The 23,283-nt window shown below is 47.9% G+C and overlaps 1 protein-coding gene across 3 annotated transcripts; it reads left to right on the forward strand.

Moving 5' to 3' along the window:
* Positions 1-5,029: 5,029 nt before the first annotated feature.
* Positions 5,030-22,956, forward strand: sipa1 (signal-induced proliferation-associated 1). Of its 3 annotated transcripts, XR_003750097.1 has the most exons (16): positions 5,030-5,437; positions 5,785-5,909; positions 6,253-6,441; positions 6,542-6,716; positions 8,298-8,401; positions 11,206-11,363; positions 11,457-12,057; positions 12,248-12,522; positions 13,462-13,860; positions 14,147-14,288; positions 14,921-15,044; positions 16,023-16,121; positions 16,612-16,696; positions 17,028-17,106; positions 17,338-17,425; positions 19,991-20,115. XR_003750097.1 is itself a non-coding variant. In XM_028983085.1 (15 exons), exons 1-15 carry the CDS (start codon positions 5,167-5,169, stop codon positions 20,132-20,134), a joined length of 2,967 nt encoding a protein of 988 aa, XP_028838918.1. In that variant the 5' UTR covers positions 5,030-5,166; the 3' UTR covers positions 20,135-22,956. The 3 variants fall into 3 exon arrangements, 2 of the variants coding, with proteins under 2 accessions (XP_028838918.1, XP_028838919.1); XM_028983085.1 differs by lacking the exon at positions 17,338-17,425 and having other exon boundaries at positions 14,150-14,288; positions 19,991-22,956; XM_028983086.1 differs by lacking the exons at positions 5,030-5,437; positions 5,785-5,909; positions 17,338-17,425 and having other exon boundaries at positions 5,966-6,441; positions 19,991-22,956.
* The last annotated feature ends 327 nt before the right edge of the window (positions 22,957-23,283 follow it).

Here is a 23,283-nt window from a genome sequence, read left to right on the forward strand (position 1 = left end):
AAATGAAAACCCACTCTGGTTTTCTGCCTGCACCAGTATAAGTGTGGGGACCCGCCTCCGTAATTAATGTCCCATTCTGAAGTGAGTCCTGGAGAGCAGTTTAATCCCCCGGCTGCCCATCCTACATAATCCCTCTTTGCTTAAGCCCCCGGCAGAGGAGGAGAGGAAGTGTGCAGTTCCTGCTGGATCCAGACGGACACTCATTCTGCTGCGGCACAATGCCGTACACGCACGGTTTCTGTGTGTGTGGGGACATTAAATTGTCATGCTACACACCGAGAAGTGAGAAGTGAGGGGGACCTTACGAGGAACCCGTGGTCAGCACGGTCAGACCGTGGAACAACTGTGACACGCACGTCCCCGCGGTTTCTGTAGAAAGCCACGGCCGTTTTCACGTTGACGCAGGACGCTGGGCGGGGTCCTCGGGGTCGGGAGAGAACACGCTGGTGCGTCAGCAGCGTCAGAAGCGTATTTATATCGCGGGCCGTCGGTGTGGCACCGCCAGGTTCCGCGCCAGGGCCCTGTGATTCATGGTGTTGAATAAGAGCTGCGTGGGGCCGTACGAGGCTCCAGCAGCAACTCAAAATACACATACACAGAAACGGCAGGTCAAAGGTCGGCGTTGAGGTCACGCCGGGATTTGAAAAAAAGAAAAGAAAAAGGGATTTAATACACAAGACGTGAAACAGACAAGGAGCGCGAAGACATACGTGGTTGACCGTACCAATGCTCGCCCACATTTATACCATTCGAGGGGTTTAGGAACCCCAGGAAAACCTGGCAAGTAGAGTTGAAGTCGCCACAATCTTTGAATTGAGAGGTAGAGACGACGCAGGTCTAGCTTGGATCTCCCCACGGCGTGTAGTATGGAGTCATTTGTCCGAGGAGGAAGTGCTCATCGGAATCCTGGGTTCCTTCGAATCAGAGCTAGACAAGTGAATCACGTTCTTCTCGTCCCATCACTCGTCTCAACAGCAGACCCTCTCATGCTAACCGTCATGCATGAATTTTTAATGCTTAAAAAAAACTCTCCTCCCCTTCAGAATGAAATATTTATTTTGTGCTATAATGTTATTAAAAGAAATGCCCCGAAAATGGAGTTTGGTGGCCTGGTCACTCTCTGGAATAATGGGCCATCACGGAATGACTTTTTTCCTTTGGCTTCATGGCTGCAGATGTTTTCTGTTTGCTGTTCTTTACTTGTAGTGTCGGTCAAGGACAAGGAGGGTTTTTTGAACGCCGATTTCTGGGCATACAATTTTGAGAAATGTTTTTTTGGAAATCATCAGCTCCAATCCAGTTATGATGGGTATAAAGTGAGCTTTGTAGGACCAAAATAACCAAGTAACTATAATTATATTTCTCCCTTGTTATTAATATTCTGATATTGTCTTGTCTAAACAAGTAAGAGTGTGTGTTTGTACATGTTTATGCATGAAAATGTAAATGCATGTTCATAAGACCTCCATTTGGCCTATGAGATGGGAGGTATTAATATTTTTTTTCTTTTTTTAAATGAAAGCCAACTGATTGTGTTTGTGGAACACTGCAGCACAGCACACGGCGACACAACAAAATGTGTCCCCTGCTTTTAACCTTCAGCCTTGGTGTGCAGTGGGCAGCCATGACAGGCGCCCGGGGAGCAGTGTGTGTGGACGTTTGCAGTTCGTGATTCGAACCCGCAGGCCAACCACTGGGTATTAGTAGTTAAAGGTGTTTCCATGATGTTTTTAATAATGTCACAATGAGCACCATGTTCTCTAATTTCATTTAAGTTGTTAATATTGTCCGGGTGCTAATAAATATGATAGTAAGTACCTTTCGTACAGCGATATTGATTCATTCTTTTTTCATACGTGCACACGGTCTTCTGTATGTGGCATGTAGAGATGTGGCGAAAGATCGACTTCCTTCGCCTCCCTCTCGCTGCAGCGCTGCACCTGCTCTGGGCTGCAGATCACAGCAAGACAGGAAGTGGCTTCGAAAAGAGGATAAAACTGTCCCTCCACCTCCAAACCGACGACAGGCTGGTTTCCGTTTAAACGTCACTGACATCAGTGTGACCAGAAGTTCAGTTTGGAGACACGATGCAGTCAGCCAGCGTCTGTCCTTTCTGCTTGAAATGCACCATTTATTCATTCATTATTTTGTGCAGATTTTCTATAGGCTGTAGAATTCACATCATTTCACAATATTTTACTTTTTTCTGGTCGTTCTTATTGTGTCTGTACATTGGTTTAGACGTTGCAGAGTTAAGAGGGACAAAAAAAAAACAAAAGAACCCAAAGGACCGATAAATCCTAATCTGGCACTAAATCCTTCTCAGAGGGACAGTTTGGTGAAAAATGAAATCTGACATCAAGTGGTATTGGGATTTGTACCAGTTTCAGCCAGATCATCCCGGTTTCACGTTTGACTTGTAGTGTACTTGGCGTTGTGAGTCTTTCTCAGCCTCGATCTTTGTTCTTCTTTGGAATCCGACGTGTGAAGTATTTTCCCGTTGAATGGGATGGGAGGGGCTAAAATGTGTACTGCAGCCAGCAGTGGCTTCACGTTCCACGTAGTGTTCATTTTTACAGTCAGTGGCATGTAAATATACAGAAAAATTGAGACCAGGATGGTCTGAGTGTTTTGGCTAAAAAAAAAAATCCTGAACTGGATCATTTACATTTACAGCATTTACCAGACGCCCTTATCCAGAGTGACTTACAATAGGTATTTACAGGGACAGTCCCCCCCTGGAGACACTCAGGGTTAAGTGTCTTGCTCAGGGACACAATGGTAGTAAGTGGGATTTGAACCTGGGTCTTCTGGTTCATAGACAAGGGTTGTGCCCACTAGGCCACTACCGCGCTATAATATTCTCGTTTCTGAAGAACGAAATTCTTAAATTCTTGGTGATACACGTAGTTTTTTTTTTTTTGTATTTCGTCCCATTTTCTACCGTCACCTCACAGTTGGCAGATTTTCCAAGGAGACGTTTCTGAGTGGCATTTTTGGCAAATAAAACCAACCTAAGTTAAACACAGACTCCCGTCTTCATTCCTTACATTTACAGCATTTATCAGACGTGACTTACAACCAGTAGTGACAGGGACAGTCCCCCCCTGGAGACACTCAGGGTTAAGTGTCTTGCTCAGGGACACAATGGCAGTAAGTGGGATTCGAACCTGGGTCTTCTGGCTCATAGGCGGGTGTGTTACCCACTCGGCTACTACTTCCACCCTCAAGAAGATTATTATTCGATGACCTGTCTGTGCCAAGTATAGGAAGGAGTGAAGAAGGTCTTAGCCTTTAATTACTATGATATTATAGTATTCCTTTAGCATTCCTTCAACAATCAGCATTTTTCAGTGTGTTTGTGTTGCGCAGGTTCGCTGCCAAACCTCTTCATTCCTCTTCTGGCATAAATGACGGCGTCTTGATGCGATTTTAATTATTTTTTTGGATGTTTCGGCTAGATTGTCGCTGTCAGCGAATCCTGTGCCACGCTGCCCACTCGTTTTAAAGCCGAGAAGCAGTGGGCCCGACGGTCCTCGGCAGCCTCGGATTTCGGAAAGGCCACTGTCACCGAAAGACGTTCTCTCCAGGCTTCCGTCTGTGGAAAGGCGATAAAGAGAAGAAGCTCGGCATCACGTTGCGCGGCCAGCATTGTTGCTGCATTACCGTTTTAATGCCGGAGTGGTGTGAGCGCGCACAGGAAAGCCCCTCCCCGCCCCAGCGTCCATTGTGGAGGTCTGCGGGGCGGCTGCTGGGTGGCGTGCGCTTATTTTTAGGACGGGAAAAAAGAGCCGTAAGTGAGCCGCAGCAGAGCGTCTGAGGTTGAAGTGAAACAATGACTCCGACGTCACGCCCGCTTGTTCTTTTCGCTCGGCGGACTTTCGGAATAGCCGCAGCGCGTGGACATTGTCTTCGGTCCCCATGTGGCTACCTAAGCAAGTCCTCAGAACAGTGCTGCATCGCTGAGGATGCTTGTGTAGGTTTTTTTTTGATCGTTGCGTTCATACAGCCACGTGTCCAAGGTCGAAGGGAATCTGGTGGGGGAATCTGGGACGGGACACAAACCCCCTCTCTTGTGTTTCTCCTCTTCGTTCCAGGACAGCACCTGAGAGCCCCGAAGTCACACGGCCGATGGAGAAGTGGACACGGCAGAGTTCCCACTTCATAGCAGACCGGGCGGGGCGGTAGAACAGGCCACTTCCTCTTCCCCCGCTGCCGCGTGGCTCCGATTGGTGCGGCCCGGAGCGGCTTCCTCTCCGGGAGGGGTGAGAAAACGAGTCGGCTCGCGTGGAAGGCGTTGGACCCGGCGCCATGCAGTCAGACGACCTCTTCATCCGGAAATTCCGCCGGCAGAGCCCGCGGCCCACGGTGGCCAGTGTTAGCTTTGACCCGAAACGGGACGGCCCGGGGACGCAGGCGCAGGTAGAGTGGCCGCCGAGGCGGGAGGGGACAGAGGAGGAGAGTGTCACCCCAAGCCGAGTGGGGCTCAACCTGCGCTCGGTCGGACGGGGACACATCATGCAGAGGAGCAACAGCGACGTCACGCTGGGGGACCTGGACTCGGCCGCGAAGGCCGGGGCCAAGGCGGCCAGGACGGTGGGGGACAAGGTGGGCGCGGGGGGGCAGGGGGAGTCGGGGGTGATCCTGCACCGGGAGTACGGCAGCCTGTCCTCTCTGGAAAGGCAGATCCAGGCCGCGGAGCGCAGCGGGGCCGACCCTGGGGCCCTCAGCCCCAATCAGCTCCGCTTCAAGGACCCCTTCCTTCTGCTCGGCCTGCAAGGTCCTCCTGTGGAGAGCGACGGCCCCACCGCACCAGCCGGGGAGCCCCCGAAACCAGCCAAGCCCCCGAAGCCGGAAGGGCTGAACAAGAAGGCGAAACCCTCCCCGCCCCAGCCGCCCCAGCCGCCCCCCTCGGATCACCACGTCGGTGGCTCGTGGGTGCGGAACTTCGCGCACTACGACGTGCAGAGCATCCTGTTCGACCTGACCGAGGCGGCCTCCAACCGCGACAGCATCGGCCGCAAGAAGAACATCACCTCCGGGGCGTCGGCCGCCTCCCAGCTCCGGCCGCTCAACCAACCGAACCCCGCCTCGCCCTCGCAAGGATGCGGCGGAACCGGTGTCGCCGGCGGGCCGGGGGCCGGCGAGGACCCCGACCTGTCCCTGATGCTGCTGGACGAGGGCGACGGGAACGACAACGACCTGCTGCTCAGCTGCCCGCACTTCCGCAACGAGATGGGCGGGGAGGAGAGGACGGGCCTGGGCCGGCCCCGGGGCCACGGCGGCCTGTGGAGGAGCCTGCTGTGCCCCAACGACGCCATGTCGGTTCTGGAGGAGCCCCGGGAGAGTCACGTGCAGCAGCAGGGAAAGAGCAACTACTTCGTCGAGCACGCGGACCTGGGGGCGCGCTACTACCACAAGTACTTCTACAACAAAGGTGAGACTTGGCTTGCACGTTCATGCATCCGCGTGGGCTGATGCTCCGTGCTTCGTCCCAGCTCCGAAGGGCCCTTGATAAGCTGTCGGCGTTTGTCAAGGCAAAACCAGGCGTGAAAGTGGGACGCGGCATGCTGCCAGCATCGGGTTTTTTACCACTCTGACTCTGCAGGGTAGTTCAGGTGCAGTTGAGGTGCTTTTTTTTTTAATCCCAGCGTTGCATTGGAATTGGAATTAGGAAGGTATTAGAACAGAATATATTCACATGTCCAACACGGTGCGAACGTGTAAGAAACGTTACGCAACGCTCTGTTGGCTATGAATCCCTTATGTGCCGTGTGTCCTCAGATCACCAGAACTTCTTTGGCGTGGACGACCGCCTCGGCCCTGTGGCCATCAGCTTCCGCAGGGAAGAGAAGGAGGGATCCAGCGGCGCCCAGTACAACTACAGGATCATCTTCCGCACCACAGAAGTAGGAACACTCATTACGGACCTAATAAAGCGCGGCTTGTACAAGATGAAAGGGAAGTAAAGAGACCACGAATTGGAACAGACCTTTACATTATCATCTGTAGAAACGTCCTCTTCGTACTTCCCTAATCGGTACCTTCTCACACCATCTCACGCTTTCTGTCTGTCACACTCAGCATTCTTTGGATACGGTTAGCCTGTAGTTGGTGTGCAAAACATGTCCACTCCCAGTGTTCATAAACATGAGACTCAAGCTATCCACAGTGAGCGCTGCAGAAAAATGCAAATCGCCTTTATTACTGTGGGGGAAACACGTTACTTCTGCATATTTATTCTTCCGGCAGCTCAAAACTCTACGTGGCTCCATTCTTGAGGAGTCGGTGCCGTCATCTGCGCGACACACGACCCCACGTGGCCTTTCGCCCAAGCGTCTGCTGGAGTATATCATCCCTGAGCTGAACCTGCACTGCCTACGGTTGGCCTCCACCTCCCCAAAGGTCAAAGAGACCCTGCTGAAGCTAGACGAACAGGGGGTTGGTTAAGGATTTTTTTTTTTGCTGAAATATGATTTACTTTTAAGTTTTTTTATGATAGTTGATAATCACCTGCACACAATTGTCTTTGTGTGTGCAGCTGAATTTCCAGAGGAAGGTTGGAATAATGTACTGCAGGGCGGGGCAGAGTACAGAAGAAGACATGTACAACAACGAGAGCGCTGGGCAGGCCTTTGACGAGTTCCTGGACCTGCTGGGAGACCGAGTGAGGCTGAAGGGCTGGGAGAAGTACCGAGCTCAGCTGGACACCAAGAGTAAGAGACCCATCTGACCAAAATGTGCCATGAATGTGTGATAAGCAGCATCGTTCTCCATCATAATACACTTTAATGTATTAGTATAAAGGGCCAATATAATAATAATATATATACATTTTTTCATTATCTAATGCTGTTGCTCTGCACATTTTTTATAGACATTAAAGAAAGATTTAGATTAGACAGGATATATATGTACAATGCTATTTATTTTGTTTGTCTTTAGTTTAAAGAGGTCTGGAGAGCTAGCTGAGACAATGTGGACCTTTTCATCTGTAATCTCCTTTAATCAGTTCCATGTAGTGGCACTTTAATTTATTACACTGAATGCTGATAAGTCTTTGCAACTTAGAGTTAGGGTTTGTCTATTTATTAATGTTTAATAAATAGACAATAATGTCAGTGATCAAGTAGGAAAAAAGTCCCCAACCTTCTTATCCATGTTTAGATTTTCAGGACTAGTCTGGTCCTTACCTACTGGAGTAGATAAAAGTCAAAGGTTTTTTTATTTTTTTATTTTTTAGTGGTGTAGTAACTTAATCATCAGGGGCAGCAGTGGCTTCCTTAGTGTGTAAGAAAGCGGACTCGAAAAGGTGCGGATTCAAATCCCAAAACACCAAGGTGCCACTGACTGCTCCCATCGCCACACACTGCTCCCCAGGCGCCGTTCATGGCCCTTGGCCCTTTCATTACCCATCAGTAAGGGTGATGGGTTCAATGCAGAGGACACATTTCCTTGTGTGCACAGTGAGCTGTGCCGTGTGTCACAATGACAAAAAAAAATCACTTTAATTTGTTCACTTTCACCTGTTAAAATAACAGGCATTTTTATACAAGACACTGCAGTCACATATCTATAATAACTCGTGATCCATTTTGGATGTAGTCATTAGTGATAATGATGAAAAGTAAGCAAAGAAAAACTAGAGTGGAAAGTTGTGGAAAGAACGCTTCTTTCGTTAATGAACGATGTAAAACCTGGGCAGTAGTTAGAAGATTAATTGGGCTGTTTTTAAATGGTTTAAAAGCATCGATGTTAGAAACAGGGCCCTCATTCTTTGAGGCTGCTGAATTTCAAATGCTCTTCCATCTCCAGCACGGACGGATGTTAATTAGGACCGCACTGAATGCACTGCTTTTAACGTGGTGGCAGGCAGATGAAGTGCGCCCGCAGAAATAGATGACACATGACCTTTTGTCCTTGTGGAGAACGTTTGTCTTTTCTGTGCCGCAGAAGTCACCGTTCATGAGCTCATTTTGTACTCTTGGTCGTCTGCGCTGAGTGCTCTGCAGCCAGGCTGAAATAGATTACGGAAGAATCTGATTAAATCTTTTCTGCTCGTATAAACAGTCTGTGTTTTGGGTCGTAGGTTACAGTGATTTTTAACATTATTCCCTAGACGAGAGGTTGTGGTCGCTGCAGAAACTCAAATGTCTGGATTGTCCAATAGGAAAAGACCTAGAAGTTATTAGAGGCATTCCAAATGGACAGTGTTGTGCATACGTTCTGATATCAGTTGGTTGTTCTGATATCAGAAATAATTTAGTGAGTGTGTGTGTGTGTGTGTGTGTCTGCAGCGGACTCCACTGGTACACACTCCCTGTACACGCGCTACCAGGACTACGAGATAATGTTCCATGTGTCCACGATGCTGCCTTACACCGCCAACAACACGCAACAGGTAAACATGCATGGTGGTCTGATCGTGCTTCATGTGGTTTAAATGCTTATTAATGATACACAAACAATAGCTTTTAAAAAAATATATTTTCACCTCTCAATCAAATGCTTTCGTTGCACATTGACTGTAAAGTGCTCTGCGGCATCAGGGGTGTCAAATGAGAGTTAAGTCCCGCTGGTGACACCCACTAATGCCACTTTGGCTGCCAACCAAATGGAAAGCAAAGTCTGTTAAAGTCCTCACTGTCCTGTGCAGGATGGGGACTGCAGCAGGAGGACATGCCAGACCTGAAATACGGCTGCAGTCACGCGGTCACCGATCGATTAACAAAGAGGGAAAAAAAAAAAAAAAAAAAAGCTGCATCTGAGCCATCAGTCACTGTCACTGCTCTCCTCCACTGCATGCTCAAACTGGCATCGTCTCAGAAAAGAACCGTCATTTCGTCCATATTGCGTTGGAAATGGTCCCCCATCCAGATGGAGACGGAATGCATTAGGGCTGCAACTAACGATTATTTTAATAATCGGTTAATCTGTCGATTCTTTTTCGATTAATCGGGTTTAAAAAGAAAAGGGAAAAAAAAAAAGAAAAGCATTCATTTCCAACCCTTTATTCAAAAACAGAACCAACATCTTTAGAAAGTGCACAAACATGTTGCTCCTTGAGCTGTTATAATAATAATAAAATAAAAATGAACTAACACAAAAAACATACACATGTATGCTTTACATCTGCCAAATATAGACTTTTTTTTTTTTTTTTTTTTAAATAAATTGCCACCTGAGCTGCCAGAACGATAAATCATTTATAAAAAAATAAACAATACAAATCAGAAAATTTAACAGGATTTGTTTGAATGTCAGAACAAGTGCTATAAAATAACTTTAAAATTAAATTAAAAAGTACAACACAAATATATTTGTCAATAATAACCTATATGGGACAAAGCACAGAATATTTTTTTGACAAAATTACTAGGTAAGAAAAGCTTTTTTTGCAGTGTGTCTATACATGACAACAGATTGGAAAATGAAAGGTCCAAAAACGGCTAGTGAATAAAAACATCTCTTTAGTCTTTTATTGCCAAGTAACTATAGCACCCCTGCTTTACTACTGTTATTAACGAGCTAACGCTAACTTGTAAACACCAGCACCAGGGACATTACGTTCCTCACTTCAAAACGGAACTAAAGTAGGATTCTGTAGTGACTTACCCTGCTGCTGAACTCCCTTCATCCTCATCAAACACGCGTTTCAGGTGCTGGATCATTGCCGTGGTGCTCTGTCACGTTCCTAAGTCTAGGGGTCTAGGAAACGCAACAAGGGTGTGGAGAGGAGGAGGTCCCTGTTACACATGCAACCAAACAAACGATACAAACAGTGCTTTTATTTACAGTGTGCTAACAGGTTCAATAAGACAGAGGACTCAGGACAGCTAACCAACATCAAAACAGCTTAAAGGAAGGGATGGGATAACAGCAGGGATGACTAAAACACGTACAAGTTACCGAAAACGGCACATGACAGCTAACAGGCTAACAACAAAGGGTCTGTCACACAAAGCAACAAGAAACACGAATGAGATCCCCAACGGAGCTCCATGCAGATCTCCGTGGATCATGGGGACCTCCCAAAAGCATAAGGGCCTAGCAGACCCTGGGGACCTCCCGAACACCACCTGAAGTCTCTTTAAATAGGTGGAGGTGACCAATGGTAGATGGAGCCGGTAGGCCTCAACTCCTCCCACGAAGTCAACCTAAAAGGGACAGGATGCAAAAACACAGCCAGACACACAGAACACGTGGGAGCACACGTCCAGGGACGTAACATGCTCCCGTGCCATGCCATGTCGCTTTTCCATATTTTCGCACAGATTTCTCTGCCTCCGCCATGTGTCTGTCCTCTACCTCCGCTTGTTTTTTTTTTTTTTTTTTTTTTGCTCCGCGCTGTCTATGAGGCGCCAAACTCTGCTAGCATCTGTGCGCAAGAAAGACCGAGTGTGTTCACTCCGCTCCGCCCTCAAATAAAGTTTTTTTTTTTAATAATCAAATGTCTCCGCGTCACGCGACACAACGCATCGATTAGGAAATTCGTTGCCAACTCTTTTAGTAATCGATTTTTATCGATTCAATCGATTCGTTGTTGCAGACTTAGAATGCATGCATTCATGCATGTTTTTCATCCAATCAGCAGTACAAAATAGAAAATAGAAAAATGTCTTATGCATATCCAAATTTCAAATCACATGGCATACAAATTTTATGACAAATCTGCGTGATTCTTTGACTGAGAATATAAGAAATTACTGTTTGGCAACAGAGTCATTGGACGCTTTGATTCTATTCCGTTTCATACATTTACATTAACAGCATTTATCAGACGCCCTTATCCAGAGCGACTTACAATCGGTAGTTACAGGGACAGTCCCCCCCTGGAGACACTCAGGGTTAAGTGTCCTGCTCAGGGACACAATAGTAGTAAGTGGGGTTTGAACCTGGGTCTTCTGGTTCATAGGCAAGAGTGTTACCCCACTAGGCTACTGCTAAAGGGTTATAATACAGGAAGTGGAACTATTGGCTGCCCACTGCTCACTCAGGGTGATGGGTTAAATGCAGAGGACAAATTTCACTGTGTGCACCATGTGCTGTGCTGCTGTGTATCACAAGTGACAATCACTTCACTTTATATTTATATATTGTATGCTGGAATTAACAACTAGGTTCAGTTCTAGTGCTGTTCCTGTGATGTACTGCGGAGAACCTCAAGTGTCTCCATGTTCCCCTCCCTTTCTCTCCATCTCTCAGTTATTACGGAAGAGGCACATCGGCAACGATATTGTCACCATAGTCTTCCAGGAACCTGGCGCTTTGCCCTTCACACCCAAAGCCATCCGCTCCCACTTCCAGCACGTCTTCATCATCGTCCAGGCCCATAATCCCTGCTCAGAGAACACCTACTACAGGTAGGAGGGCTGGGGCAGGAAGTGTTCTGCAGTGTTCTAATGAGACTCTGTTTGTAATGCATCACAACGGAACGGGAATGTTCTCGCTCTCAGGGTGGCAGTGACACGCTCTAAGGACATCCCACTGTTCGGCCCACTTTTCCCCAAAGGAGCCCACTTCCCACGCTCTCCAGCATTCCGCAACTTCCTGCTGGCCAAGGTGGTGAACGCAGAGAATGCGGCAGAGAAGTCGGAGAAGTTCCGTTCCATGGCCACTCGCACGCGGCAGGAATACCTGAAGGACCTGGCCGAGAACTACGTCACCACCACACCTATCGACTCCTCCACCAAGTTCCCGCTCCTGTCGCTGGGCGGCAAGCGCAAAGACAAGCTGAAGGGCGCAAAAGGGGCGGAGCTACACAGCGCCGGCGCTCTCGTGTGGGCCGTCACGGCGTCCGGAGGCGGGGAGACCGAGAGCTGGCTGCCGTGCCTGCTGGGAGTCTCGGCCGAGTCGGTGGTGCTGATCGAGCGCTGTTCGCGCCGAGTGGTCTTCAACTGCTGCTGCCGCGATGTGATTGGCTGGAAGGCGCTGACGGAGGCGGGCGCTGTAGGCGCGCCCTGTCTGGACATCTTCTATGAGAGGGGGGAGTCCGTGTCAATCAGTGTGCCTGAGAGCCACACCGAGGACGTCAAGGAAGTAGTTCAGAGACTGGAGGTGGGTGTCCAGACCACGAAACGAATATTATTATAATAATTATTGTACAATTTATGTAGACAATTGTAGCCCCAATGATGGCTTATGATTCTATATGCCTTCTGTTTCTATTGTTTTCAATATTTTTCTCATTGATTGATTTAGATTTAATTTGTTAAAAGCCTTGCCTTGTGTTTTATGTCTGTCTCAGCTGGTTACTCGGGGGTGCGAGGCGCGTGAGATCACGCCACTGCGGGACGGGGTGGGGCAGCCCGGCTTCATGATGAGCGAGGAGGGCTTCGTCACGGAGCTGCAGCGCTTCGGCTATGCGGAGAGCGGCGGCCTGCAGGTGGGGGCGCGGGTGGTGCGGCTGTGCGGGCAGCCGCTGGTCCACTTGAGCCTGGACGAGAGGAGCCTCCTGCTGCGCACCGCCCACAAGATCCACATCACCGTCATCCCGCCAGATGAGAACGGCAAACCCCGCAGGTGAGGGGAGGATGGGTGGGGCTTAAGGAAGTGACTATCCTACCTCACAGTGGTCCGCCAAGGTGCCACTGAGCAAAGCACCGTCCCCACACACTGCTCGCCGGGCGCCTGTCATGGCTGCCCACTGCTCACCAAGGGTGATGGGTTAAATGCAGAGGACACATTTTGTTATGTCACCCTGTGCATGTGCCTCACAATGACAATCACTTCACTTTCAAAGTATTTTCAATAGTCAAACATTTTCTGCTTTTGCGGACTCAAATATTAAGACCCATAAACATCTACCAATTCATACGTATCGCATATCGTCTTAACGTGGAGAATCTCTTTATTTCAATATAGCAGCGACTGTAGGAGCTTTTGCCATAATCTGCCATAGGATGGTGCGGTAACAGCGGAAGATAATGTAGTGGATCGGGGTGGGCGGGGTCAGGAAGCAGGAGGAGTCATAAGACGGCCATCGCAGGGGGTCCAGCTGGCAAACCACCACTCGGGCCTCCTAATAAGCTCTAGTGATGGCAGAACAGGTATGCGCCCTCCATCAGACGCCAAATTCTCCCGATGTCGGGCAGACGGACATGCCGCCAGGGCAAATGAAATCCTCCCTGAGCTCCATGTGCAAACGTGGCTGATGAAAAGGGGAAGTTAAAGGGTAAAAAATAGCTCCAGAGAGGTAATAATATTTATAACCTGATCCTAAAGCGAACCGGTGCCCGGCAGGAATGCTCATTAACTGCAAACTGTCCGCTTCTCGACTGACAAGACCACGTTCAACGAATTCCCAAACTAACGGGCCTGTCAAAATGAACGCGTCAATCACTGGGATTTCATTGAAAACATTTAGGATGTTAATATAAAGAAACGGTGATCGCTGTTCTCTCACACGTCGAGTGGGCGTGTCTGTAACCGGTGTTTTTTGGGGGTTTTCTGGGCCTGCAGGAGTTTCTCTGAGCTCTACCAAAAATCCATTCAAGACGCTGAGTGCAAGTCTGAGGACGGCCAATCAGGAGAGGCCTGGGTTCTGGACGAGAGGGAGCAGGAAGAGGAGGAGGAGGAGGAGGAGGAGGAGGATGACATGGGAGAAAACCAGAGGGTGCAGGGTGAAGGAGAGGAGTCGAGAGACAACGCTGATGGGATAAATGATGAGCCCTTAGACAGGGCCCCGCCCACGGGAGAAGCGGGGCCAGAGCTCCTGCTCTCCCCGCCCAGCTTGGCCCTCCTGCGGGCGACGTCACTCCAGGACAGCAGCCCGACTTCGGCTCCGGAGATCACGGCCACCTCGCTGACACGCAGCTACTCTCTGGAGCGACACCCGCCTCACCAGGACCTCTATGATGGGTACAAAACCCCGCCTCCTGTCCACACCCACATAATCTTATTACACTTCCATTTCATCAGCTCTCCAAAAGATTCTAAAAGCGGATAAAACTCACTTAGCTCTTGCTGCCTGCGTGTGTGTGTGTGTGTGTGTGTGTGTTCTTGTTAAAACAGCAGAGCATAATGGCACCAAATGTCAGTTTCTGATTCCACTTTAATCTCCTCAGATCTTTCAGCTTTTGAATGGACTCATTATAACATATTTCCTGTTTTCTTGTTGTGTGTCTGTGTGTGTGTATTTGTGTAGCAGTCATATTTATGACAACGTCGGCCTGAGGGTAGACCAGCACATCTACGAAAACCCCGGCGAGTTGAGAGATGCCACGCCCGACCTTATCCTGGCCGTCAAACCCAAAGTGACCGTGGAGGAGGAGGCACAGCAGAAGCAGGTGACCCGAGAAAACCACGGACACACAGAACAGTGCAACCAAAAAACACAGGAAGTACATACATGCGCATGAACCACAGCTGAAACATGCTCAACAATTTTTACTATTATTTTACTATTAAGATGCACAATGTATGTATCTCTTAACAGTTCCGCTGTAAAGGTGATGAGTTTTGTATGAAGGTGGTAGTTGGTAGGGGGACTAGAAAATGTTCTACAATAGGGTGACACTGGAAAAAAAGAATGGTACATTGCATTTCATATCCATTAATGAAACTACAAGAATACATACACAGAGTATATTCACAAAAACGTTCATATGGTAGGACTCACATATATTCAAATGCATATATAATAATATGTATAAAACAACATGCTTACAATAGACTTGCTGACCCATATCCACACGTAACATACATACAGAGTCTGAACATGAAGAGATAACATTACAACAGTATCCTACTGCGCCACACTCGCCTCTCTACTTATAGATCTGTATAAAACCGGCCTTCGGCCACTGATGTGTATCTGAGAGCTGGGGGGGGGTCATGTGGTTCTGCTGTACTGTTGATGTGTGAGGTTAATAAAATAATAAAAATCATAATAAAAGGTTCTCTCCCGACGTCTCTGCAGTCCGGGACGGAAGAGTTGAGCGAGGAGAGGCCATCGGCGAGCGACCCGGTCGCTCGCTCCTCATGTTTGGACCGAGCAGAACGGAACTCCAGAGCGCTGAGCCTCCACAACTCCATCACAAAGAGTGAGTTCAGACACATGACGCCTGCATTATTAATGAGTTAATAAGTTAATAAATAAATGCAGTAGCTTTAAGCAGCCTTTTCTTGTTCCAATTCAATAAATATTATACACATTTTTTTCACCAAGCAATGCGTGAAAATATTTTTTATTCCAGTTGACTGGGAATTAACAGATGGCTAAAATCCCTCTGAATTTTCCTTCTGCTATCTTTACCCCTCCCTCAATGTGCCCTTCCCTTTTTTTTTTTTACTGTCGTTCTCTTTGTCCCTTCTTTCATCTCCAGTGCCCTCTGTCCATGTTCAGCCCCCCTCTGCAATACACACACACACACACACACACACACTACAAACCCCCCTTCAGTTCCAGATTAATGCAGGGCAGGTGGGGGGTGGGCAATTCACTCTGCCCCAAATTGAGGGGTCCTTTAGGCCATCTGGTCTCTCTCTGCCTCCCATGGACGCCCCTGGGCCCCGTCCCCTCTCGGTCCCACTCCCTGCCCCTCTGCATGACACTGCTGCGGCCGCCGCTGCAGACGGAGCCTGATTCAGGCTGAAATCTCTGCTTGTTGTGACAGCGCCCTCTCATGGTGGAGCTTGGTTACTAAAATATACAGTAGGATAGTCACGCTGTTAAGGTACCTCCTTAAGTTCGTTTGTGCGTCTATACAACAGTCAATTATAATTTTGGTAAAATTATGATACGTTTGCACCAAAACATGCCACTTATCGAGGCATGGACTCTACTAGACCTCTGAAGGTGTGACACGACTTGGGGTGCGAAGGGGAATGAAGCACATCCTAAAAGGATCAGTAGCTGATCCTTTTACTCACAATGCCTCCATGGATCGGACTTGTTTTTGCAGCACATCCAACAGACGTTTAATTGGGTTGCGATCTGGAGAATTTAGAGGTCAAATTTACACCTCAAAGTCATTCTTGTGTCTACTTTTAACATGTTTCACCTCTCTTTTTCTCCTCAGTTCTTTCAGAAACCACAGACTCCACTGAGGAGGAGTGGCAGTCCATCTCTGACCTGGCTACGGCATGCAGAAGCATCTTGGAGGCCTTGTCCAGAGAGGGTAGGAGCTGTTTCCTTCTGAAACAAAGCGAGAGGACCCAGATGTGGTCCTAGCTTCCTGTAATGTGACATTTAATGGAGCTTGTAATGAGCTCTCGCTGGTGACTCGCACCCCCTCTCCGGAGGTCGTGGTGCGAATGCTGCTGAAATGCGACGGCGGTTTGTCTTCAGATGCTCAGATGAGATCAGCAAAGACCAAGTAGAACAATTTAACCATATAAATATTTCATTTGATTGGACCTGTATTGGCATTTATGCCTCAGTGACTAAGAGGACTGGGACACTCGTATGAGATGAACTTCTGAAGAAACGCCGCTGTTCCTGAATTGGTTATGACTATGCAGCCGAGTGCAGTAGAGTGTGTGTGTGTGTGTGTGTGTGTGTGTGTGTGTTGCGGGCTAAATAGCCATCATACTCGCGCCGTGGGAGACGGGCATTGTGTGTGGTGTTTTATGCAGCGCGTGAGTAATGGTGACTAATCTTCCGTGCAGACCGGAAGGCAGGAGACGGAACCCAGGACGATTCTCCTGCTCTGCCGGGGTCGACGGATGCCAGGGTTAAAGATGCGAAAGAGAGGTGGGTCCAGCGCTACGCTCAGACTGGGCTTCCGTCCCCTGCATTCACATCAATTCACTGCCTTTCTTTGTTTCGTTCTGTCTTTTCTCAGCACTCCTCAGATCGATGTGATTTAATGCACTCAAGTTAAACCGAGTAAAAGAACAAGATGTCTCTGTTTTCATTCTCTCCTGTGTCCCATGACTCAGTCTGCTGGAATCTTTCTTTCATTTTCACCCACACTTTATTTTATCACATCTAATGTAACGCAATCACTGTTTTTCATCTCTGAGTTAAAGGAGAGTCTGCATTTTGTTTGAAAGTGAGCGTTGTCATATTTGTCCCGCTGCAGTGACTCTCCCGGCCACCTGGAGGAGAAGGTGTCCCAACTGGAAGCTATGCTCAAACGGTTGCAGGACGACCTCCAAAAGGTACTGCCCATTCAGACGGCCAACTTCAACCCAACCCCAGAGCCCGCTCGCAGCATTCTGCCCACGCAATGACCCCGCCCCTCCCCTCTCCAAACCAGCCCCATCCCGTCCACCTAACCTCCCTCAGACCCCGACTGATGCACCATTCAGCCAATCAGACAGGAGGGGGAAGGGGCGGTTGTAGAGGTAGGGGCAGGACAAGCAAAAGAAATCTGTCTTGTCATTGGGCAGGGTGAACAGAGGAGATGAGAAGATGGCTGGAGGGACGCTGGGCAGCCATGCTCACTCTCTCAACACTAAGCGACCAGTGACAGTCGAGGCAAGTACAGCATGAGATTCCTCCTCGAAAAAAACCAACCCAAATAACACTCTCTCAAATTTACCCGAGCCAGGGGAGCCTTTTTTAACACCTCAGGCAACTAAAAGCGAAGCCTGCTGATCGACTAACCAGGAAAGGGTTTAAAGTTTAGATCCAGAAATGCACAGATTTTTGCCTTGGGAATGAAGCCACTTCTTGGCGGACACAGCCCATCCAGTCGGCAGAGGCACAGATCCGTTTCCAGAAACCAGTTTCAAACATTCCCTGGTGGAAGCACTGTCATTTTATTTAGACCATAGCCAGGGACCAGTCTCTGTCATGCAAGATGCCACCAATTTGAATGCAAATGCTATTCTCTCAACTTGTTTCCATGGAAAAGAAAAATCATGACAGCCAACCCAATTAATGCTGTCAATAGAATTTGTACATTACAAAGTCCTAACCTTCACTTCCTTTCTAAGATCCTTTTCCTTCTAACACGACTCACCCTTAACGCTGTATTATCATCAATCTAACACAACGCCCTGAGGACACTGACTTCCTTCAACTGTTAGCTTTGCCCATAGCCATGGTTAGCTTTAGCATTAGCATGGTGTCACCTGAGGTATCATGGTGAACAAGCCACTTAAAGTCATTTGAAGTAAATATTTGCCAGGCCATGAGTGCTAAACCATATGTGAAAGGAATTTGCACTGCTTACGGTTCCAGACAACAGTCTGGTCCAATCGGTGTGTCACGGTCAGTCATGCTTATGTTTGCATTTTGTACCTTGAATGCTTGGACGTTGAGAAAATTGGAAATTTCAGCTGGGAAATTCCAACCTCTTGCACAGCATTACAATCCACCCTGAAACTATGTGGCAAAGCTATTGACTCACCCACCCCCAGCACAGAGTGTGGAAGTCACGGAGAGGCTTAAAGGGACCTTCCAAAACGAACTTGCCATGGATCCAGATACTCATGAGGAGCAAGAACATCACAGCAGTGCGCTAGTGTCCAAGACTCAGAGTGAGCATGGTTGCCTGTGTCGCGTCCCACAGTTATCCAACTTACCCACAATGCTTAATTAAGCACTGACAAATGCTTAACTGGGACATCAGTGCACAAAACCATTTCTTGCCTTGGTGTTCACCACCACTCAGCAGCCAGATCCTAATGCACAGTTAAGCTGTAATTCTGTTAGATTCCCAATAGACCCCTAGTCACAATCAGAAATGCCGTACACTCCCCATGTCCCCTGATAAGAGTATGGTACACACCTCGTTGAGCAGATTGATGATAATGCCAACCTTAACCCTCATCTCATTGACCATACACTAACAAGAACCCATCCAACTCCTGCCATGCCCTCAAACATCTGCGGCTTACAGTCTGCCAGTGCACGTGTAACCAGGTCGGGTAATATGGACAGGGTTTATTACAGATATTACAGAATGCATATTTCCTGCACAGCTAATTTAATCATCTTAATTATTTAATTGACGAGGACATTATTCAGTTACATTATTATTGAATATTGAAACGAGGCTCAAAATCTTTGTCCTGAAATTTTTTTCACCTCTAAAGGGCAGTTGTATGCGGACTTATTCTCATGGCCTTGTGGTCATATAATCTGCTCTTTAATCGAAGGCAATAGAGGTCACAAGGTCAATAGACTTTCAGCATGCAGGACACTTGGCTGTATGCACTGGTGGTTGACGGGTCATTACCTTTCACTTCTGGATCTGTCTTTGTGAGACAACCTTAGTGTACTTCTACCGTTTTCTCACTTTCTTCACATGTGCTGATGAAGAGGAAGGGAGAAGGGGAAGGGGGATTGTATGACAGCACCATATCTTGGGCTGCATCTGTCAGTGGTCAGGAAGTCCAGTGCAAAATGTTGCTCATGAAATCAGACTTTGGAAGGCTTACCATCTGCCAGCATTAGTACTGAAAGGTACTAACCTGGATTCTAAAAAATTAGGACTTCATGTATTATCTGTTGGCCATGGTAGATCTTTCTCACTTGTCTACCTGATGCAACTCCTACAATGAGGACCTTCTATCAGTGTTAGATCAGCGCAAATGTGACCAGGGTCACACGCTTCAACGTTTAACATGCTAAATTAAATAAAAAACTCAATAAAAACGAAGAATAAACTGGCTAGTATCGACACACCAGGGTATTTATGCAAAAGTAACGGACAGATTCACCACCCGGGTGTATAAGCAAATAATGAAACAGGACAGCTGTTTCACATTCTATTAAAATATATTTTTTTATATGTATTCTAAAAGTATTTACTCTAATGGAATATGTCAGTAGTATTATGCCAACCCTGGTCTTATATGTGCTGGTTTCACCATATTTATGTATATTTTTGGCAGTTTTTGGAACAAAAAAAAAGCATAGGTGTGTCCTAGATGTCGCCTGGTTGCGTGTACATCCATCCCACGCTCCTTCCCTTTCTTCCCTCTTCCCCTCACCGGTGTTGTTTTCCACCCTTACCTTGCCCCCTGTCCTGCCCCTTTGCCCCCCTGTGAGAGCTCTCACAGTGGGCTGTTCTTGTGTGCTGCTCCCTGTCAGGAGAAAGAGGACAAGGCGGTGCTGCAGGCGGAGGTGCAGAGCCTGAGGCAGAACAACCAGCGGCTGCAGGAGGAGTCCCAGAGCACCGTGGCCCGCCTCATCAAAGTCACCGAGCTGCTGTGCAGCGTTAACAAGCCCTGCTAGTCGCCCCCGAGCCCAACCCAGCCCACACCCACACCCACACGCCCGTAGATATTCAGGTCAAAGTGACGACGCCCGGGCCGCTCAGTAAGGCCTGGGCCTACATGCTGCACATCCGTAGGGACGCTTCCACAGTCCTTCCACCCACCAAAATACTCTCAACCACACCTTGCTTAACCCCACTGATGCCCACCAGCGTATTTACCAACACGGAGGACATATTTACGTCTGCGATCCCCGCTAGTGCTACGAGCATGTCTGCTAATGGACAGAAGGAATAGGAGCGAGGCAGCTGACTTCAGCATGATGGGAGAGGGCGGGGTTTAAATGTGTTACTGCAGGCTGTATGTGTGGATGTATGTATGTGTATGTGTCAGTGTTTTTCTTGCTGACAAGTGTGGCAGAATAGCATTTGCTACGTGGGTTCATTGCCAAAACTGGGAGATTTGAGATGCATGGCAGCTGCTGTAGAGACGCTAACAAGTTGTGTCAATAGTCCGGTTTCGAAGCTCTCCAGATGTTCCCAGGCCACACATCAGTACTGTGAACTCCCCTCAGCCCCCTCAGAAATATGCAACTGGCTCTGCTGAGAGCCGCTGGGTGTGCTCACACACACACACACACACACACACTGACAATGGGGGGATTTTACACAAGAGAGAAGACGCCTCAGTGACTGGACCCACCCTCCCGCGCACTGGATGGCAGCGCATGGAGATGGCAGCGCATGGAGATGGCACTCTGCTGTTCTTCGAACGTTGCATGCAACACCTTCTCAGAAGGGCACCCATACCTGGAGATGGCATTGTGCCCCCTGCTGGACATGCCGTGAAATGCTTGTGTTTCAAAAGTGGACCTTTTACTGTAATGGACATGACTTGAAATGGATTCCTTTAATCATTGATTTATCTGAGCCATTTTTTTTTATTCTTCCCTTTCTGTTTTGTGACACGTGTTTGTCAGGTAGTGTAAATGCGCCACTGTACCGCAGGAAGAGCAGCCAGTTGTTCCCTCCTCCATGCTGGCTGCTCAGGGAATTTTCTATTCCACCTCTGCATCTGTAACAGTGGAAGGATTCTTACTCCTTACCTCACCTTCAGGTGCGCATGATGGAGCAAGACAGACAGCTGCGTCCACGGCCGCCATGCCTGCAGACAACATGGCAGCTCGTTCCCCCACCGCAGACAGGACTCGTTTTTCTGAGCCACTTACACACACACACACACACACACACACACCTACTGAAGGATCTCAAAGGGACTCCGGGCAAGCACTGAAATCTGAAATCCACTGTACCTGTATGTTGTAAATAGTCCCCGCTGCTCCCTCTCCTTTTGCATTTTATTTTAGAGCCACTGTGATGAACCGGTACCAGCAGATTAAGACAATTAAATTATAAATATGAACATCTTTTTCTGTGTGAAGACCTACGTGCAGCGGACCAGTCCAGCGTCAGTGCGTTCAGCTGCGTGTGCCCTCCGAAGCGGGAGATCTGTTCAGCGCTGATTACAACGCCGAGACTGTATAAGACTGTATACTCCATTTGACTTTGTGCTGTATAGTTCTATAGCCTGGAGGAGGTGGCCGAACGGGGCGTTCCGAGTTCCCCTCTGTGTGTCTGTATGTATAAAATCAACAAGAAATTGTAATAATTTATTAATCATACTGATGTGCAAATCATTGTTAGATGTCTTAGTACCTAATAGGAGGATCTGCAAATTGGTGCGATGGTAAATTGAGACGGTGGTGATTGGCATTTTCTTTTTTTACTTACCTCCTAGAAACATTATTTTAATAAGTCACAGAAATTATACAAGGGACATGTTTAAATTGTGTCAGATGAAAACAGTTATTTTCTTTCTCTTTAATGCGTTTATTATAAATTGTGAAGGTAATTAAGCTCTGCATCTGAGGTCAGACATGAGGTATGCCTTAATGGATGGAAATGCTCCCAAGGGAACTGGTAAGCACTGGCATAACTACATTTTGTGCCTACATCATTATCGACTCACACAGGTTTGTTTTTTTCTATCAAGTCCCACCGGACTGGACGGTCATCGGTGGTCACAGAGTCTTTAGGGGTCGGTTCAGCCAGTAAAAATCCTGAATTGAGCCCTGAACTGATTGTAGCACCTCCATTCAGATCCCAGATTCTTCCATTCACTGTTCTGCTTGTTCCCGTACGAGGACCAAAAACGCACGTGGGCGTCTTTATTTGAATTTCTTTGTAATAGTCATGCCTTCTAGCTGTGTGGCTCAAACTCGTACCTTTAATGCAAAGCAAGCTTTTCATTTTCTTTTTTCAGAAGATTTATTAATATTATAACATCAGCAGCTGCATCTGCAGATGAGACTTGAAGCTACAGCCACTGTGTCATGCTTTATGATGAAATGTATGGATGCAAACCTGTAACCTCCCCGTCCTGGTCTGAACTCAAACTCAGTGACTTTTCTCCTGCTCTCTTTATTTTTTAACATTCCGCTGATCATTTACTTCCAGCTGTTGCTTTCACCTTGCGGTTTGATGTGGGAACACCGACACCACGAGCTACCAAAAAACGGCAGATCTCTGGCCGGCATCAGATGTCAGCGAGCCTGAGGAAAGGTCCTTTAAAACTCACCTGAGAGCAGTATCATGTTTAAATGATGGTTTTCCGAGCAGTAACTGGTCCCAGAGCAGTGAACTTGGCCCTCGGGCCTGCGGTGGTCGAGATCTGGACCTTTATCCTTCTTCATTCTGTTTATTTGACTCTTCAGAGTGAAAAGACTGGAACTGTGTCAAGCAGAGGGCTCCTGGCAATAAAAAAAACCATTCTGTACCCGTACACATGACCCGGCTGTGGTTTTTGTGCTGTGCTGAGCTGTTTCACCATCATTAATCAGATGAGGACCTCGCAGGGTTGTGGGGTACACACACCAGACGCTACTGGAACGAACGCCGAGACTTTCAGTGGCCACTGGCGCATAAAGCAAACATTTGCCGTAGACCGAACAAGTGCTCATTTCAGAAATTTGCCGTTCCGCTTCACACTCAGAACACTTCTGCTGGGCTTAATTACTGGCCATGGCGTCCCCGCTGAGGTTGAGCGTGAGACAGATGACTGTGGTGAGGACAGATCTTAATGACATCAGGGCTCAGCGTTCAGTCCGCT

This window comes from Denticeps clupeoides, chromosome 6, assembly GCF_900700375.1.
Source record: "Denticeps clupeoides chromosome 6, fDenClu1.1, whole genome shotgun sequence".
Classification (NCBI taxonomy): Eukaryota; Metazoa; Chordata; class Actinopteri; order Clupeiformes; family Denticipitidae; genus Denticeps; species Denticeps clupeoides.

What these genes read in the sequence shown, in the direction of transcription:
- sipa1 (XM_028983085.1), top strand. Translation starts at nt 5,167, where the DNA reads ATGCTGCTGGACGAGGGCGACGGGAACGACAACGACCTGCTGCTCAGC. An exon ending in TCATCTTCCGCACCACAGAA is followed by an intron (nt 5,910 to 6,252) that starts GTAGGAACACTC and finishes TTCTTCCGGCAG; the next exon opens with CTCAAAACTCTACGTGGCTC. An exon ending in CACCAGGACCTCTATGATGG is followed by an intron (nt 13,861 to 14,149) that starts GTACAAAACCCC and finishes TTTGTGTAGCAG; the next exon opens with TCATATTTATGACAACGTCG.